The 21332-nt window shown below is 39.3% G+C and overlaps 1 protein-coding gene across 1 annotated transcript; it reads right to left on the bottom strand.

Moving 5' to 3' along the window:
• Window positions 1-1340: 1340 nt before the first annotated feature.
• Window positions 1341-19597, bottom strand: ppp1r14a (protein phosphatase 1 regulatory inhibitor subunit 14A; the record flags this gene model as incomplete). The annotated part of the gene is given in 4 exon segments (NM_001007955.2): window positions 1341-2895; window positions 7573-7605; window positions 10779-10859; window positions 18986-19597. Coding segments are annotated over 4 exon segments (417 nt in total). The 5' UTR covers window positions 19178-19597.
• Between the last annotated feature and the right edge of the window lie 1735 nt (window positions 19598-21332).

Raw genomic sequence — 21332 nt, forward strand, 5'->3', positions numbered from 1 at the left:
TATTGTATGAACTGTTCATCATTTGCTAGATACCATAGGACATACAACCCCAGAGAAGGCTTTTTACTAGGCGTATTTGAAATTGTTTTTCACCAGAACTATATATCATTTGGTAATTCTTTTTACGCACAAAAGCAGGGCAACAGAGCAGGCAGTAATGTGGCACTTACTTACCTATGCCAATTTGTATATGGCCAATATAGAAAACCCCAAAGTCTATGAACGCTGTATGAGTGTACCATACGCATTACATTTTACATCTGTGTTACGTTGTTAATCTTATGATCTTGTGGCATGCTACATTGGACAGCTTATTAGAGTGTTATCAGTTTTAAAAGAATATAGAGGAATTACTTTTCAGTATGTACAATTACCTTGAACAAGTTCAAAGCTTGCAACAGACCTATCCATAAAAATTTAGGGTTAAGCAACCTCCTCGGATTTTGCTTCTTGGCTTTTCCTGAGAAAAATTGTGACAGCAAAAAATGGACAAATTGCCATTGCTAGCACTAAAGGTTATGTTCACCTTTATAAACACACTTTCCTATTTAAATACCATTTGCAATTTATTTTCATTAACAAAAATGAACTGCTTTTAAAAGATTTACAGAGAAAGATAGTGATTTACAGAGAAAACAAAAGTGCTTCTTCTCTGTAGAGTAAATGGGTTAAAGTGAAGAAAATGAGAAATATGAAAATGAATGGTCTGCAGCTGTGAGCTTTGCTTATATATTAGGAGCCACTTATGAGTGTCCTGAAAATAAAAAAGAGAACAGAGCTGAAGTGTCAGTACAAACTTCAACTCCTTTGCACAGCTTATGAATTTTGTATTGTAAATGTGTCATTGTAGAGGACATATGACTGAATATGTCTGAAGAAGCTGTAAATGACAAACCAATCTTGGAATCCTACCCGATAGATTAATGACCCATGACGCATACCTGGCCTGTCCAGGATGTAATTGCCTCTTAAATGCAGGAAATCACTGCCAGAATCCTTGCATCTACAACACTGGGGATAAAGATTTACTTGAATTGTGCTATGTGCAATAATTATGAGAAACGGAGTGCATTTTGGGTAAAAGCATGCCAGTGTTTTGCCTTTTGCACTCCCTTTGTAAATATGCGGTCATTCCTACAATGCTAAGTCATTAAAATACTCATTTGTGAATCAAGAAAAAAATTGCTTATGATACTGAAAAAGTGCACCAGAAGACTGGAAATTAGCCATAGGAACTAGTTATTTGTACTTTTTTGCCAGGGGAAACAGATTGGGGGTGGGTTGTTTGTCAGCACATGATCTGAGCTACACATTAAACAAAAAACTGAAACACCTTATGAAAGAGAAACAATTTATTAAAACCAAAACATAAGACTAACTTGTTAAACTATTAAGTGACCTTCCTTAAGTGGCATGGCCGTTGTATCCAACGCAACCTGTAGTGTATAGAGCATTACAGAAGCTACATGGCCTGTCCATATAAATATATACAATATGCATATTTAATATATAACAGTGTATGGATATGAATAACGGTATTTAAAGCTATTACAGTGTGAGTAAGCCAGCTGCTTGATTTGTGTATTACAAACTGACCCAATTTCTGTAAATATATATGTGTATGTGTGTCTGTGCCTTTATGCCACTTTAGTTAATAGTCAAAGATTAGTATATTTTCTAATTAGGAACACACTGAATCCACTATTCAGTTCAAGTTCAGAATTTAGACAAATTGCAGCACTTTTTTTTTTAACCAGGATTCGAACAAATCATTAGAGTTTAGCGGACTCAATGCAAACCAGAAAATCATTTGACTTTAAAACACTAAGGAACTGACACTTTTTCAATTAATGCATTTTCTGTTTTTTTTCCTCAAACATGAAAATGTGTGTAGGTATTTGGTCAAATATTTGGATAAGGAACTGGTATTCTGATGAATGCCCAATTTATGGATTCTGTGTATAGCTAATACTAATTCAAAGAAATGAAAAAAAAAAGTGTGCTGAGTGCTGAGCAGATGGGAGACAACTCTATAGCATTTCACGTGATTTGTGACCAGCTACCTGGCTTTAAGTGTCAAACTAAACACAATGTAAGAAATGAGTAAATAAACCAGCTTTTTCTTGCATAAGGGCACCTACTTGTATTTCTCCTGGTTTGGTTCATCATGGCTTCTCCAGAAACAGCCAAACGAAGGGCCTAATTTCCCCCCAAACTGTACATCATACAAGGTACAGGCTCCACATAGACTTTAAAAAGGCAGGGTCTGGTGTTGTCTATGTACATTACAGGATTCCCTATACTTTGCAATACAGGACATGACTCCCCTCACATAGGCAATACAGGGGCCATCCACAATGCCCAGACAGGGTTGGGTCTCACCACACCAGCTGATCTTCCTCCAAAGTAAAATCCAAGTTCTGATTTAAAAATATAGTACTGAACATAACTTTACAACAGGCAAAACAGGGGTGAATTGTAATTAATAGTATGTTTAGGAACTCTATTCATGAGTGTTAGGCATTCAAATAAAGATGAATGTGGGCAACACAATCTGTGAAAAGAGTTATAATAATTGGGCACACAAAAAACTTCTATTGAAACACAAAATTGTCTTGTAAATTCTCATGTTAGAAATGTCATCAGAAAGAAAGACATCAAAAATTGTCCATCTTTAGTGTCTGAAGTCTCTGCAACTCTTCATTCATTCCTTTCCTTAGCGTTGTAGACGGTCCTTGTTCTCTGGTAATAAACCGCTTACAGAGCTTTGAGGGATATGGTGGGTTACGCATGTTCCACAATGTGCTCCTCACTGGAAACCTCCAGTCCATTCTTTTTAATTAGAGTTTGCTTCTGCAGTCCCTTCAGCCTTAAGAGAAGCTCCCGAATGAACGCCTAGCAAGAACATAAAAAAGTAAGTGCTACACAGGGATAAAGGAACGTCTTTTCATTGGTTGCAGAGAATCACAAACTTGCACTAAATGCACACAGTGTGCCTATTATAATGTATAATTGGATTCAACCCATCATGTAGATACCTATTTGTAAAATGTTTCCACTGATATCCACAGAGACCAACTGTAGAAACATTCCCATGCACATAAAATCTCCCCTTACATGTCTAGAGCATGACTGTTCAGTTTAAAGGGCCCTGTGCAACCCACAAAGGACTATATTGCCTGGCAAGGATGTAACTAGGCAGAAAAAAGATCAACTTAAATCTAGGAATTTCTGGTAAAGGCGCTGTTCACCCTGGAATTAAGTTTTAGAATGATGCATAGGGTAGTGTTCTGAAACAATTTGGAACTGGTCTTCATTTTTCAGTTTTTTGTTTAGCAGTAATCCCACTTTGTAATTTCAGCAGCTATCTGGTTGTTAGGGTCCAAATGACCTTAGCAACCAGGGAGTGGTTTTAATGAGACTAGAATATAAATAGAAGAGAACATGAATACAAAAATAAGTAAGTAACAGTAACAATAAAATTGTAGCCTCACAGAGCAATAGTTTTTAGCTGCTGGGGTCAGTGATCCCCATTTGAAAGCTTGAAAGAGGCAAAAGAAGAAGGCAAATAAGTTAAAAAATTATAAAAAGTAAATAATGAAGACCAGTTGAAAAGTTGCTTAGAACTGGCGATTATATTAGATACTAAGAGTTAACTTATAGGTGAACCATCCCATTGAAATTAAATTCTTTACCTGCAGTAAGAGTTAATTTACGGTCATCAAGAAAAAAATCATTATTGGTTTATTGCATAACAAAAATACATACATTCCTACAAAGTCACCTTCCTGAGTCTCGCATACCAGCCCAGCAGCATTTTTGGCTTGTCTTTGTATATAATTGCATTTTTATTTCCTGCACAGTTGTCAATCTCTCTTTATGATAATCTTAAAGAACAAGGCAAAGCTAATTCACTGGTGGGTGCCAAAATGTTAGGCACCCCATCCTTCCAATTGAATGATATAGCTTTTTATTCCCTGGGCCAGTGCTCCTTTTCAGAAAAAAAAAATGCTGCCAACTTACCATATTCCCTGGCATCCTCGGAGTGGACTTGCACATGCACAGTAGAGTATAATTTTGGAGTTTTATTCTACAGTACATATACAAGTATCATACAGTGCAAGGGATGCCTGGGGAAAAGAAGTAGAACTGTGGTGCTCTTAGGGCTTTGAGCTGGTGCAGTTTTGTCTGAAAAGTAGCATCAGCCCAGGCAAAAAACTTAATGAGTGGATTCACATTGGTTCCCTAACATATTGGCACCCCCAATAAATCAGCCTTACCTTATGCTTTAATCCTATTCCCCCTATAACTAACAGTCACTGACAACTTGCCGATACTAAGTAGCAAGAAACCTAATAAGAATGTTTTGACCTGCAGACCAATGTATAAATCCACTTCTTATGTTTGTGTGTGTGCCACAGACAACCTCTTGCTTAGGAAACAATCTGTGCAAAATAAAACTGCCTATCAATGCAGATTTTAAAAGAAAAAAAAAAACATTAGACATTAAAACAGTAAACAGAATATTATTCGCTGCATGAAAAACAATTAATTACCCTTGATGTTTGCTGTGGATCACTTTCCTATCTTTATATAAATGTTCATGCAGCGTTAGATATTAGAAGGTAATATCTGAACAGTCCCATTGAAATAAATGATGTTACCAAACTCAAACAGTACTCCCATTGTGCTCCTTGTGCAATTGTCCTTCTGTAATTGTGCAACAATGTGTAAAATGTGCATGTATGGTGCAATAGCTGTGTAAGCAAGAGAAGCCACTACATGCAGACAGTTCTCTTGCAGTCTCACACAGACGTAACTACAAGGTTCTTTACACTAACAAAGCAGGAGCAGGAGAGGTGTCTTAACTGTAACACTTGTGCATGACAGCACTGAGCCCAAGCAATATAAAATGCCAGAGTTTTATCAGTCTATAATAGTACTAAATATTCTAAGAGTGGTCCACTGGTCATCTCTGTGTATGCTTCAGGCACTACATTCCCCATAGATTTTCATGTAAAGTTTTAGCAAATGGAATGGACATTTTGGGCATTGCTATTGTTTTCTGTCTGATGGCAGCAGTCAAAGTTCAGGCGACAATACAAGGGCAGATTTAAGCTGCTGATTAGAGTCCTTTAGACCAATTTGGTGGCTTATATGATGTCACATTCTTCTTTTTAATGTGCTGGATGTACCGACAAAATACTGAAAATGAAATTTTTAACAGAACAACCAGTAAACCTAGTTTAGCATTGCAGGCGATATCTATCTGGATTTTATAGGTTCTCCTATTATTAATACTCAAACATTCTAGGAACAATGCATACACCAGCAAAGACTTGCTCTTGTCAGATGCAAGAATTGCAAATAAAATAATTTGGCCACATGGTTGGCCAATTCAGTTTTCACCCAAACCTGGCTAACCAGTTCTGGGTCTAATTTAAAAAATAGGGGGCTAAGCAGCCTACTGCAAGTTAGAAAATGAGAGCAAAGACCATAGAGGTTGCTGTTGGAAATTTAGCAACTACTGGGGTAATGTAAAGAAAAGTATGAAGTGTGCCCACATTAAGTAACCCTAAATTCCATTGGCTGATGTCTTCATCACACCAAGCCAAGTATTAGAAACAAACCTAGAGAAATTGTCATGCTTCTCCAAAGTTACCCTGTGAGCTAGTTGAGGGCACCAAATGACACAGTGTTATTACACATCAGTACACAGCTGACCCATACACCATGCTTGATGGTGTGCTTGTACACAGAAACAGTAAAATAAAGCATAGAGGCTCATCCACGGATGAGCACAAACACAAACAAGCAACATGCCATTACTTTTATATATTGTTTGAGGTCTTCTCTATCTGTATAGAGCCTTGGTAGCTATATTTCCATATCTTTGTTTATTAAAATATAGTTTTATGAAGTGTGAAAGAGAAGGGATCTTTATATGAAGTACTGAATCTTTAGTTCCAGTTTGACAATTTTATGACAGAGCTATGTAAAATACATTTTGCTAACTCAGAGATCACACCCATCACCCTGTCCATATCAGGAAATGTTCTGCAGTCTCACTGAAAGGAGGTGCTTTCCGGCCTAAAATAGCCAAATTTATCTCTGCCAGCAAAAAGGAAATGACCTTGCCAAATTACACAATGATGCTGTATTTAATACTAGGAAAACATGGACCTTTAAGGCAAATTTTTAGGAACAGCTTTGGTTATGATTCCACGCTAGTCTTAGTGACTTGATATAAGTAAAACCTCAGTCTACCTGCTGGCCCCTAGGGGATTGTGGGAAATGTAGTTCAGCAACAAAGGAAGAGTTAATGTTTGACTCGCTAGTAGTAAATGATTAAAGAAACTCTACACTACACAATTAAGTCCTATTTTCCTTTCCATCTTGTGAGAAATGCCAGTCTTGCAGAAAGGGCTTTCTCAGTTGTATGTAAATATCGATTTTCCTCCTATTTTATTTTGAAGAGCCAGGACTAATCAACAGTACAGCTCACACAGTATGTTACTTGTGCAACACATCATATTATGAAAAATTAACTAATATGCAAAGGGCACTGCAATTACATACACATTATGCAAAATATTTTATACTCTGCAAACAAATTCTCTAAATATTTGTTTCTTTCTGTGCGCAATAGGAGAAACAATACAAAAGCCTGACACTACAGGTTCCATCAAAAATTTCCCCTGAACACGTCTAGCCGTTCACTAGCTATTACAAAGGCTCATCTCTGAGCTACTGCCAGGAAACTGAAATAAACCAATGTAAAATACCACCTATTTCTTAAAAGACAAGGAAAACTGAATTTTAGTGGGAAGTAAATATATTGAGCATGCCCTTGGTGAATTCACAGGTAAATGTTAAGAAAAGAAAGTGATCCAATTCTACAGTGCGGTAAGGAAAGGGTTACACCATATAGGAACCCAAGGGCACGTGCTTAGGGAAGCAGCGCTTGGGTGACTATATGTAAACAATAAATTGTTAGTTAATAAAAAAACAAAATTGCCCATGCCCATCCATGGATATGTGTGGCTAAATATGGTGGTAGTGCAGAAGGGAAGGATACCTGGATCCTGTGCTATTGGTGCATGTGCAGCACAGCCAGACCACCTGTACATCATGTTGATTACATGCTGATGATATAGGCTAAGGTCCGGTGCTGCCTAAATACAGCCCTGCTCCAAAGCAGATGCATATGAAAAGCAATGAACATGCATCTTCTTGTTCATCCTTTCAAGTTTTAACACTGCACAATAAGTGCTAACAGTTTGCTGTCTAGATGCTAAAATGTCCAGGGTTTTTCTGCCCCTTTCCTTAAACTACCCCAGATGCACCCTTGCCCCCCTATTTAAAACTAAAAATGTTCTTGGCAGGGACGTGTGGGTTTAGCTTGCCCTGTATTACCCTCTATAATGTATATACTAAATGCTGAAAAAGACTCAATAGAGAAAAATTCCTAGAGCAGCCTGGAGTAACAGAGAGAAGGAAGTAGTACATTGTGAAATGACTTAAGGGAATCATTACAATAAACATGAAACTTGCCCAAAAAGAGAGACTCACCTCTGTGTTGTTAGTGCAAGACTTCAAGATGACCTGCAGAAAGAACAAAATGGGTGTTTAATAGCGACACATCTTAATGCCCCAACATTTTAAGTAACCAAGCTGGTTTTAAAGGAGAAGGAAAGGCTAAGTCACTTGGGGGTGCCTTGAACCCCGGGCTGGTGCCCCTGTTAGGAGAAAACTGCACCAGCCCAGGGTACCTGTAGCGAGCGCTTGCTTCTTCCGCAATTCTTGTGCCGGCAAAATCCCTGGGCCGGCGCATGCGCATTAGAGTGAAAAGCCGACTTTGTTGTTAAAGTTCGGCTTTTCACTCCAACGCGGAAGAAGGAAGCGCTCGCAGCTACCCCGGGCTGGTGCTGTTCTCTCTTAACAGGGGCACCAGACCGGGGTACAAGGTAAGCGATTAAAGTCACTTGGGGGTGCCTAACATTTTGGCACCCCCAAGTGACTTAGGCTTTCCTTCTCCTTTAAGAAGAGGTGCATCTCACACATACATTATATTTGTTTATGTTTTGATTGCATTTGGCAGCTGGCTCTATTAATATCAGTGCTGAGAATATTTTATTGCTCTCTTGCTGCCAAATCACCCATACCTACGACTATACAAAAGGAGGAGGATGGAGATAAAGACCACAGAAAGTAAACATTTCATGACTGTAAATAGGTCATATATTCTGATGAATCATCTACTATATTTGCCCAAAGCTGAGTAGGGTCTGTGTCTGAAAAATAGCCAGCGCTCTCTATAATCCTTAAGGTGGCCATACACGGTAAGATCTGCTTGTCTGGCAAGGTTGCCAAGAGAACGGATCTTCTCCTAATATCAGGGCAATATCGGGCTAATTAGTTTTAGAATTAAAACAGTGGGCATAGCCGAAACGGTCCCCAATCTGACAGGGAAATGAAACCTGTCTGATTGAGATCTGCCCAATTTCAGCCCAGATGTCGGTGGGGGAGGCCCGTCAGTGTTGCCTATACACAGGCAGATAAGCTGCTAAATCCAACCCTTTGGAGGCACTGATGAAAATGCGCTGAATCTTCCACATGGATGTGGTAATGTAGTGCAGAGATCTGTAGTTTTACCTTTAAATATAGCACCGATTGTGTTAGTCTGTGCTGTATTAATGAGGGGTAGGCATGATGGTTCTTGCACCCCAACCAAACGTCTATTTGTGTACAGTCATTGCAAGAGCTCATAATGGCACTAAAAACTCACATGCGTTCATTTAGTTGTTAAATGCCTTTCTGTTCTCTGGGCCTGACTCTTAGGAAGGTGTCACACTGGGTGCTTCATCGGCTGGCAGAGCATTCTGGGCAATTGCTCAAAAATGCTGCATTCCACATTTTGAAGTGGTAACCAGGAAATATGTTTTACATGTGGCAACTGAAAGGAAAGTGAAGGGACAGGTATTGCCAGGTGCTATTTGCCTGCAGAAGAGGAGATTCTTGGCAGGTTTCACTGGTAAAAATTAAAAGGAAAGTAAAGGGACAGCTATTTTCTGGACACTTTATCACTAGCATTAGGTCTCCTCAAGGTAATATAACCTGCTTTAATCAGCTGACTTAAATATTGTTTCACAAATCAGAGTCAGAAGTGCAGAGAACATAAAGCCAGAAACAGCTTATCATCAATTACAAATTTTCATTGACAAATAATGAATATTATCTATACATAGTAAGGATCACAGCAGAAAGGCATTTGTGATTAGGACAGTGCTTTTGGGGCTATCAAAATATCATCATTGCTGCCAGATGCTTCCAATGTGCTTTTTTGGTAAACACTGCCTATGAGACATTAGGGCTATCAGAGTGGGATTTCTTTTGGAATTAAGACATGAGTATTTAGCTTGCCATAAATTTCTCTAGAAAGACAATGATACAAAAATAACCTGTCTGCAATAGGCCTAATAAGAATGTACAAACCCTCCTTGCCTGTAGGGCCACAAGTACTGGGCATAGTACAAGGCTAAACAGACATCTGCATAGCATTATTTATTTTGGAAAAAGCATATAGCATTGCAATGCATTCTCAGTGTGGCCAGGCATAAAAAGGGTTAATAAACCCCAACAATATTCTAGTTCTGAGGCCCAAACAAACATGAACTGATGGAATGATATGATATGTGACAATGAGTTGGATGGGCATACTAAGTCAGTGACTTAGTGACTCCTCATTAAATTAGTGACACCATCTTAAATGTGTTTGTACTTTGGCGTGGGAACAGTTTTAGCAAAAAACCCACATGAAAGCAAAATTCCTTCTGAGGAAATTAATAGACGGGACCAAATAATAAAAAAAATTGGAGAGAAGCCTAAAGATTTTAACTAGTAAAATACCACACAATGTCTCTGTCCAACAGGCTCACCCCACTTCTTGCTGGCATTCAAAGGAAAATGGCACAAACCACATTTTCTAATATTTTAGCTCAATTAACAAAATGGCCTGGTTATGGCTGAGAAATTATTACACATGCAAAACAAATCACATGTTAAGCCTTTACTCCATTTTCATTGCTGCGCGAGAGCCTGCGTGCCATATGGCAAATCTAAGGCATTTAAAGTCATCGGACTCCAAAAGTGAGTATATAAGGCTCCTGTACACAAAACAAAGACAAGACATCCTCTGCACTCGTCCTTTGAAGGACTGTCCAGAACAGGGATGATTTAGATGTATTTGGCCAGCTTGAATATATTGCAATATATAGACAAACAATCCCTGTTTTGCTTAAAGGAGAGGGCAGTTCCTAGTTGCATAATGCACAGAAATGACCTTAGAATATGCAGATCTCTTGTTTGTTTTTGTCTGAATGTTGTGGTCACAGCCTCATTGCACCCCCGCCTAATAGTGTAAAAATTAATAACCTGTAAAATATATAGTCATGTGACAGAACTTGCATCACTAAGCGCCAATTATAACCGATGCCATAACTAAGCACTCTTGTGTATTATACAGACAATAATGTATCCCTTACTGTATAATAGTATTATGGGAAACAAAAATTAAACCCTTCTACCTTTAAAGGTTTATGGACCTACTTGGTGATATCCAGTATTCTCATAATTTGCAATCAGGCTATATTAATATTTATAGTAAAACACTATAGAATTTTAAAATTATAAATAGATTTTAAATAAGTAAATGAGTACAGATAAACCAATAGTACCAGAGATGTACTAATGGTAGTGACATATAATTTGCTTATTACCTGCAAGCTCTGTCTTCTGTCTTCATCCGTCTCCAAGTCCAACAGATCATCAATGTTGACCTCATCTGGCATATCTACTTCCTGAAACAGAAAAGCCAATAATTAGCCCTGTGCTATGGATTTATTGGTGTTGTCTTTGAAGTGTAGCCACACTTTCTTTCTAGGAGAAATGTGATGTGCGGTTTGCATCCAGGAAAGGGTAAGGTGATCAGTAATTAACTTGTGTTTAGGAGGCTGGAGATGAAATGTGACAGATGGACTGTTACTGATCAGCAAGATTGCTGGTCCATCCCAGTGGAGTTATAAATCTGTGTGGGCTTCAGTAATAGTGTTCTTATTTAACAGTTACTAGGCTTTATTGTTCCTGGAATAAAAGAGATGTAAGGTGGAAGAGATGGGGGTGGGGTTAGGCTTTATGATGTCTGTAAGGAAGGGGGAAAAATTACCTTCTGAATGACAATTATATTAGGTTAAAGTGTCAGAGGAAGCAGCGCTTCTTAACCTTTATCAGATAGGACCCTGACTAGGTCCAGTAGTCTGCTTTGCAGCCAAAGATCTTTTAAAATGATATTCTTTTAAACGTTACTGCTATCTACACACTAAATATATTTGTTAGTGTATAAATAATATAAAGGTACCATGTTTATCCACCTAGAACATTATGCTGATATTTTTTAGGCCCTAAAAATGTTAGGAACCACTTAATTAATTTAATGAATAATAATTAGTAAAAATCAGTCCCATAAGTACAATTATTCGATCTGTTCTTTTTGTAAAAAGGGCTGAAAATAAGCAACTGAAAATTTCAAAGGGACAGAGATACTTCCAAATTAAAAGGACAGTTCCATGTATTGGTAAATGGATCCAAACAGTATGACCTCATCTGACAGAAGGACCCAGGTGAGCCACAGCTGTTCTATTACCAAATAATGAAGAAAGGGTGCAGGAAGTGACCGGCAGAAAGGGGGAAGTGTAGTATCAGGGGACACTGATTAATGTCAGAATTGTCCTCTGCGTCTCTTCTAGCTGAATGATTAATGACCGATATGCTAGGAAATTCTTATTCCATCAGGGACCCTATGAATTATTAATGTGTCTTCTACTCTCCGTGGCTATTCCACAAATATCATTACAAGCACACAAGCTCCTTCCTGTCCAATATTTTGCTCTGAAATGCCATCTAGCCATGTGCGGCTGCCTCCTTGTATTTCTGCCATGCACTCATGGTTTTTTAATCCAAAGTGGAAGTCAGTTATCCACTCGATGATTCCTTCATATTACAATGTTAAAGACCCAATTCCACATGGATATGACCTTGAAAGCATGCATACTTTAAAGTCAAACAACAGATACAAGTGTAATTTGCAGCATACTTAAAAAAAAATATATATATGTAGGGATCCCCAAGTTTTGGGGCCCCTGGGATGGGTTCTCCTTAGACAGGCACTAGAGGGTGGCCTTAGGGAATTGGACACCTAAAGGTGGTCCTAGCTGTTTTTCTGCTAAAAGGGAGTCACCCCTGCATTTCTCACCAGCAACCACTAGATGGGGTGCTGGGATATATAAAGGGTTGCAGCCATCTTGAGCCACCGTAGGCTGGGATAGCTCCTGGGACCAGGAGCTTCCCCTGATAGAGTTATTAGATAGCAGTTTCTATGTAATAGGACATTCTAGGAGTGTCATGTAGGACACCAAGCTAGATTGGGTGGATATTGCCCCTCCAGGAGTGGTAGTGGGGTTAAGACCCCCCAGCATTACATCTGCTGGAGTGCAGGGCATTAAGTGGCTAGGTAGGTGGACAAGTCCCCGCTAGTCCAGGAGTCCGGATCTGAGGGTGCCATACGCTAGTACCGGTGTGGGTCCTTGTGGTGTAACTCCTAGCATGGGTACTGAGGACTCCATAAGGGAGGGTCTCACAGATAGTACCGGGGATAGCACCTAGATAGGAGCACATTGGGGGAAACCCGTAAGGTAGTACCAACAGGAAAAGGATCTCAATGAGAAGTAAGGAGATATGCCCTGCCATGTGTATAAATGATATGCCGCTCCTGGAGAGGTCTCTGCCTGAATAAACCATAGCATTCCTTTCATATACAACTGTGTCAGCTGTGAGTATCTACCTAGCCCAGAGGACCACTACTACGCCGGTAAGGAATAACTCAAAGAGTGAGTACATCACACCGGGAGTAAGTGGGTCCCAAAGGGGCATTGTATCCGTATCGTTTCCCAGGGGGTGGAATATAGTTCCACAAGACCATCCCTGGGTGGAGGCACGCCACATAAGGGAGAATCCCTTGTAAACCCCCATAGTAAGCGGGGGCTCAGGACTCCTGTAGCGCCAAAGTATCGTGCTCCAACGGGTAGTGCCACACAAGCATTTAAAAAGTGGGCTACATATATATATATATATTATATACACACACACACAGTTTGGCTTTAGTTGAATATATTTTACACTGAGGTACACTGTACAGAAACATCATAATGGCCAAACTGTAACAGAAAATAACTGAATGTTGGTTGTCTACCACAAGTATATCCCCTTTGTATCTGAGCCCCTGCTGAAATGGATTCAACGTGGAAACACACGATATGCACAACAGCTAATATGCCACATGTAAACTCATTAAATTGTATTTGTAAATTCACCTTAAACTTAATTTTTAAGGGGCTAAACTCTTTAACCTTCATGTCCTGTCCATCAAAAAATTGCTCCTACATCCTCTACTACTGTAAAATGTAGCAAGACATTACAATCAAACACCGCTAGTAGCAAGTCAGGTGCCTTCAATGCAGCGTGGGTTTTTAGTATGCAGTAAGGTGCAGGTTAAATTACCTGTGAGTAAAGGAAAAAAGCAGCCAATAGTGTGGGTTTTTTGTGGAGATCTAGCAAGTTAGATTCGCTAAGTCCCTAACCACTGCAACAGAAGGGGTTGCACCACTTCTAAGTATGGTTATTGATGCCTTTAATGTCTCAAGCCCCAGCAATTGGGATAGGATAATTTGCAAACAAACCCACAGCTCTGAAACTGTGCTACAATCAAGAATACAGAGAGTAAAGCTCAATGCCTGTTTTTGTTTGCTTAATTCTTAAAAAAAAAAAAAAACTAAGCCAAAACATTTCAATATGTAATCTGACAACAAGAAAGGGGAGCAGAGGTGGAAAGCAGAAACATGGCTGCAGAGAAAAACACCAAAACAAGTTGTTTATGTTGATTCTTAAAATGGGCATACACAGGCCAATAAAGGCTGCCAACTCGGCCTCTCCACTCTGATATGGCATATGTTTGGCCTATTTATGGGCCCTTCCAAATGGCCTGCCTGAAAGCTATCAGACAGGCTGGAAACAGCTGTCTGATGAGAACTGTATCAGCAAGTACGGGTCCTTTAAACATAATTGCTCTTGAAAGGCAGACTACAGCTTTAAAGCGGTGGTTCTCCTTTAATGTAACTTTCCTTATGATAGAATGAACAATTCAAAGCAACTTTTCAGTTGGTCCTCATTTTTTATAGTTTTGGAATTATTTGCCTTCTTCTTCTTATTCTTCTAACTCTTTGTAGCTTTCAAATGGGGGTCACTGACCCCAGCAGCCAAAAACTATTGCTTTGTGAGGCTACAGTTTTATTGTTATTGTTACTTTTTATAACTTTTTTTTTTCTATTCAGTCCCTCTCCTATTCATATACCAGCCTCTCATTCAAAACACTCCCTGGTTGCTAAGGTAATTTGGAGCTGTTATAACTCCAAACTGGAGAGTTGCTGAACAATTATTGAAATAATATAAAAACTGCAAATAAATAAAGACCAATTTCAAATTGTCTCAGAATATTACTCTCTACATCATGGATCCCCCAACCTTTTTTAATGGTGAGCCACACTCAGATGTAAAAAGTGTTGGTGAGCCACAAAAGCATGCAAAAAAAGTTCTTTGGGGATGCCAAATAAGGGCTGTGATTGCCCATTTTGTACCCCATATGGTAAGGACTGCCTCTGTGCTTCCAAAACTTTTCTCCAAGCCGGAAATGTAGAAATGGGCAACTACTTTTAGGCCACTGGGAGCAACATTAAAGGGGTTAGGGAGCAACATGTTGCTCACGAGCCACTGGTTGGAGATCACTGCTCATCCACACTCACCAGCACACCCTGGCTTTTCCACTCTGTTCCGCCTGGTGCACAGTATTTGGAGAGACTTCGGCACCTCAACCAGGAGATCACTACTCTACATCATACTAAAAGTTAACGCAAATGTGAACCACCCCAGTAAAGGGGTGGTTCACCTTTACATTAACTTTCAGTATGTTCTAGAAAACAAATTCTATGCAACTTTTCAATTATTCTTTATTAGTTATTTTTATAGTTCTTGAATCATTTACCTTTTTCTTCTCTTTGTAGCTTTGAAATGGGGGTCACTGACCAAAGCAGCCAATTGTAAGGCAAGAGTTTTATTGTCAGTGTCACACTAGTAATGAAAAAATAATAAAATAATGAAACGTCTAATCTATTACCCTCTATGTCATACTAAAAGTTAACTCAAAAGGTAAACACAGTAATGATTCAGGCCTTCAAAGTTGTGCACAGGGGACACCAGCTTGGATTTTTTTTAGAAGTGTCAGTGACACTGCACATGCTCAGTGTGCTCTGAGCAGCTGTTGAGAAGCTAAGCTTAGGCTGATGCCACACGTGGCGTTTTTACGCTGCGTATTTTCTCAGCCTAAAAACGAGGCACAAGCCACACAGCCCCTGATAATTCTGTGTTTTCACCAGCATGTTCTTTTAGTGCTTGTTATTTGCTTATACATTTTATCAAATGAGATTAGAAATATGTATATGAAATAAATATCTATATGGAACACAATAGATGCAGAGATGCACTGTGGCTTCCTTCAGTAAAGTGAAGCCTGTGAGATATCAGTACAGGTATAGGACCCATTATCCAGAATGCTCGGGACCAAGGGTATTCCGGATAAGGGGTCTTTCCGTAATTTGGATCTCCATACCTTAAGTCTACTAAAAAATTAATAAAACATTAATTAAACCCAATAGGATTGTTTTGCATCCAATAAGGATTATTTATATCTTAGTTGGGATCAATTACAAGATACTGTTTTATTTCTACATAAAAAAAGGAAATCAGTTTTAAAATTCTGAATTATTTGCTTATAATGGAGTCTATGGGAGATGGGCTTTCCGTAATTCGGAGCTTTCTGGATAACGGGTTTCCGGATAAGGGGTCCGATACCTGTACTACAAATGCTAGTCTGACTTTGACTGTCATTCCACGCCATTCCTCATCCCCTTCCCTGAAACCTGCCTCAGACAGGACTCTGTCACCACATCCTGCTAGGGCTGTCCATACAGAAGGGCCCTGCTGGGTTATTTATGGTTGGATGTTAAGTAGGAATGAATAGATTATAAGAAGGGCCATTTACACTTTTATCCATCATGTGCCTTGCATACTTGTGAGAAACAATTCCCTCCAGCATCTCAAAAGAGCTTTATTATGCCATACTTCACTGTTTAAAAATACCTTGCATGTAAATTACACAAGCCAACTATAGGACACTATTTAATACACTTCAGTTACATGTGTACCATAGCTACATTTTAATTGGTTTTATTTATAGTTTATTGTTTTACAAATTCTTATAGCTATAACAAAGTTTTAAGTTGTGAAGAAAAAGAAAATTTCAAGTTTTATCTATGATGTCTCATTGTTCTTTACCGGTGTGCCACAGTTCTCTTGTTTAATATTACCTCTTCTATAAAGAACTTAAACTGAACAAAACTATCAGGAGGAGAATAACACCAATTGCCTCAACTCCTCTAGAGATGTGACAAACTTACACACCAGGTTTGAGTGCAACTAGTATAAATAGGATTGGCTCTTCATCCGTTTAATTGGAACATGCAGTGTATTGTTAAACAGTTTTAATGGAAACTTACAAGCTATACTGGATTCACCTTTTTAAGAGTCAGACCCAGCAATGAAAAAGGAATAAACACTGCTTTTTATTGCAATTATGTGTATATTGGAAAGTTGCTTAGAATTACATTTTCTTTCATTAAACAAAAATAAATTAGGGTGGAGCTCACCTTTAGAATAACTTTTTGTTCTATAGCTCTCTACGTTGGACATACAGAGGCAATGGTTTGAATGATTTACAGAAGAGCCCTGAACAGAAAGTAGTACTTTAAATAGTTACAAAAACCCAGCCTACACACACAAATATTTACTTAGGTGACCTTTCCCTTTTCTACCTTTTTAACTGATTTGAATTCTTTTATATCCTTCCTGTGTCATGCTACACAGACATAGAAATGTCTAAAACCAAAAAGAGGGGATTTCCACAGGTGATAGCACAGGGTAATGAACAAACTGGAACTCTCTTAATCATTAGAAATAAGACCCCTTCTGACAGACATCCTGTGTTGCTTGTGAAATGGTACAAAATGAAAAATATAGTGAAATCAGTGTCTCACACAATATCATTTTATATGTGCCCTAAAAAGGATATTTAGTGTATCTGTGCAGCTAATGTGTGCTACACGCGCAAATATTTGCATTGCACTAGCTGCACACTGTATCAATTATTAATCTCTTTACTGTTTCTGTTGTGTTCACATGTAAAATGTTACACATACATGAAAATATATATATATATATATATAAGGAGTTACCTTTCTTTGCTATATATGTCATTTATTAGAACTTAAAATTTTTTATTTTTATGTCCATGTCATATACTGAGATAAGAAATGTTATATAAAAAAAAGTTAAACAAAAAATAAATAAATCCCCAATTCTTTTTGCAGCAGCAACCCTGATGTTAGTGGTTAGTAATTATCATTACTGCATTCAATTATCAGAGCTTACTGCTGATTCAATGCAACAAGTTACTACTACAGAAAACTGCTTTGTAAATTTCTGCCATTATATTTAAATGTTTCTAAGCGCTGGTAGGTTTTTTTTTGTGCATTTGATGTACAACGGATATGCATGCTGAGCACACCAGATAGCACAAGCTGATACCATATTCTGCCTGGCTGCACCCATGAGTGATTAGATCAGCATTTTAGCACAGCTGTGTTTCACTGCCTTTTCCAAAACACATTATGCTGCATTTTTAGGTACTTGAAGTGCATTCAAAATACATTAAAGAATAAAAAAAAGTATATGTATTTAAAATAAGCATATAAATGCAATTTAGGAACCTATTTTTATTCTATAAAGCATGTCTGCGAATATTATTGTAAGAGCCCCATTTCTTATAATTTATTATTATGTGCTGTTTAACAGACTGGTGCTATATGAATAAATGATGACATGCATTTGGATAGGTTTAGCATAAATTAGATAAGCGTCCCATTCAAACAACAATATGTAAGGGTACTATATGGTACTAAAGGGTTCAAGCAAGAAGGTTTTGTAGAAGAACAGTCACCAGAAAATTCTAAGGAATGTGGCAGTTAAGCAGATGAAAGTTTACAGGGTGTACAGCTTTTAGTTTTCTGAGCTTTCCCCATCCTTTGTGCATGATTCTCACAAAAACCCACTGCTACCCAATGAACAAATTCTTGACCCCCCCCCCACTCCAAAGTCTCCATTACTTCTACAGTGTGTCCTTCCATCATTTCACTCTATACTAGATACTTTAAAAATGCCCTCACACAACATGTTCCCATCTTTACTTCCTAGCCAGTGCACCATATATTCCAGGACTGTTTTTCTCTTTTGCACCTCCACCCTTGTAGCTGTAGATTTACCATCCCCACGTTAACCCAACATCTAGTGTCTTTCTTGTTAATTTTAGGTTGTTCCCCATACAGTGCTCTGGAATATGTTGGGGCTTTATAAATACATGTTAATAATATACCTTTTTTGTCCAACTTTATCCCATCCACAGTGCCCATACACTAGCTTCCCCCTCCTTTTTTCTCTATGCACCCAATAATATTCTATTTCTTCTTGCCTTTCTTTGCCTTAGCCAGGCATCTCCCATTCAACTTTAACCACCATGTACCCCACAACCTGAACCCTTACATATAGGCACTCCTCCTGCAGATCTCCCTTTGTTTTTGCTCCAATGCCAACCCCCCATACTGTTCATCAGAGGGCTTTGTCCAAGGATACAGATGGGTCCCCACTGGCCCTGAGCTACCCCTTTCCTCTGTCTCTTGGCTTACACATGCCCGGACGCCCCACTCACCCTCCCTAGGTACAGCTCCTCCATCTGCTCGTCTATCCACTTCTCCACATCCAGCCGCTTCTGCAACTCTTTGCGATCATACTTGACAGTAACCCGCGCCTGTCGCCTCTGGATGCCTTGATTGGAGTCTCTAGTCTTGGATGGGGAATGAGGCTTATTTGGGAATCTTTTGCCGACCTTATTGGCTGCCATTGCTGGTACTACCGGACAGTGAGACGGAGACCCTTCACTAGCGAGGTAGTCACAGGCTGCGATAGTCACGGGTAAGCGCCTCAGCCTGCTCAGCCAATCAATACAAGCCACTCCGGGGGAGCACCAAATACCATGCAAACTGTAGCACCGCTCCAGCGCTCGGCGGAGATTAACTGCACTGAAGAGCGTCCTTTAACAGTTGTGGGGATAGCAGGATCAGCTGGGGAGAGTCCTCAAACCCCAAGCGCTAACACCGACAATCCCTGTAGGCGCTAAGGCCCCCAGCGGTTTTTGTGAAGCGCAATGTCACGTGTGGCTAGTTCTAACAGCTGCAGCGATAAGGGGGGCAGATTTCTAGAACCTACTGCCCTTGCAGGTGCCTTGTCATTGCTTCTGGAAACTGCACTGTATTTCTCCTGTCCTACTCACTAACAGCACATGTGCCTGCAGGGAGAGAGGGCTTTGTGAAAATATACCCGCCCCCTCCATTTACCGAGGGACACGCCCCCTCCTTAGCTTTATCTATTGACCTAGTAGTGATGCCTAGTAACCCTGAGTGCCCATGGGCACCAATCAACCAAAAGGCAATAACAATCTTTCCTGCGACTGGTTGCAGGATTCTACTGCTAATTCAGCCCTAAACTTAGATTTTGCTTGGCACCTTCAACTGTGCCTGATCAAAATATTTTAACCCCCTGATTGACAAGACGACCTATATCCGCAGCCTTTGAAATCTACCATACACGCACCAAATATTGTACCAAACAAGGTTTCGTAAGATATCGGTGCATGTATGGCCGGCTTAAAGGAGAACGAAAGGCAAAGTCACTTGGGGGTCCCAAAATGTTAGGCACCCCCAAGTGACTTTAATCGCTTACCTCGTGCCCCTGTTAGGAGAAAACCACACCAGCCCAGGGTATCTGCAGCGAGCGCTTGCGCAGTAGAGTGAAAAGCCGACTTCTCTGTTAAAGTTCGTCTTTTCACTCTACTGCACATGCACGAGCAGCGAGACAGGAAGGAGGAAGCGCTGGCAGCTACCCTGGGCTGGTGCTGTTCTCTCCGATCAGGGGCACCAGCACGGGGTACAAGGTAGACGATTTAAGTCATTTGGGGATTCCTAACATTTTGGCACCCCCAAGTGACTTTGCCTTTCCCTTTCCTTCTCCTTTAAAGGTTGCCACACACATTCAGATTTTAGTGTTCTTCAGACGAATGGATGTCGATCCTACATTTAAATGCAATGATCTAAAACTAACATTCAGGCTGAAATTGTAGGATAAAGCCCTAAAAATAACAAATCGGAGGATGCTCTGAATATGAAAATCTACAAGTCACAAAATTTTCGCATCCGAACGATTGTAAACAGTGCAAAAACCCTTCTGCCTTTGAAACTTCAGTGCATGATTTTGGACTCAAAAGCACTCGGCAGCTCCTACCTGGCCAAAAGAAAGTTACGATACCGAATGAATTCTGAAATGGTCGTAGTCTTTGCGAAAAATACAACTTTTTCGTGGAATTTAACGAAAACCACTAAAAGGTCGTACTATGTTAACAATATTATCGTGGTCAATACGAAAAATTCTAACAATTAGAAAAAATACAAATTTTTCTCATTCGTGGTCAATTGTGCTTTAATGAATGGGCCCCTTGCACATCAGTTTGGTCCCCACAGCCCCTCCATTCTTTGTCTAACCACACAGACAGTTAGATAACTGTATGCTATAAAACCAACCAATAAAGTTATCTAGCACCATCATGTGGCACAAAGTGACACAACACTTTAAGTTGCTTGTATATTTATACAATAATAAAGAAAACTCTGCCTTTTGTCAAACAAAGCTATATTTAAGCTTGTGTGTCTCATTAGCTAACAGCAGGTGCAAGTAAAGGCACAAAAACATGCAATTTTTGTGCATCAAAAAGGTCCTAATTAGTGGTGAGCAAATCTGTCCCGTTACGGCAAAAAATCTTGGAAAAGATTAGCAAAACAGCGAAAAATTTGCGAAACGTCGGAAATGTTGTTCATCAAAAAAAATTGTAGCACATGTCATTCTTTTGATGCGCATTATTTTTTTACATGTGTGCCAGTTTTTTTTGATGCGTACCAAATTTTTCCATGCCATATTTTGTAGTTCTCTTCCACTATTGCCCTTAT

Source organism: Xenopus tropicalis, chromosome 8 (assembly GCF_000004195.4).
Source record: "Xenopus tropicalis strain Nigerian chromosome 8, UCB_Xtro_10.0, whole genome shotgun sequence".
NCBI classification, from domain to species: Eukaryota; Metazoa; Chordata; class Amphibia; order Anura; family Pipidae; genus Xenopus; species Xenopus tropicalis.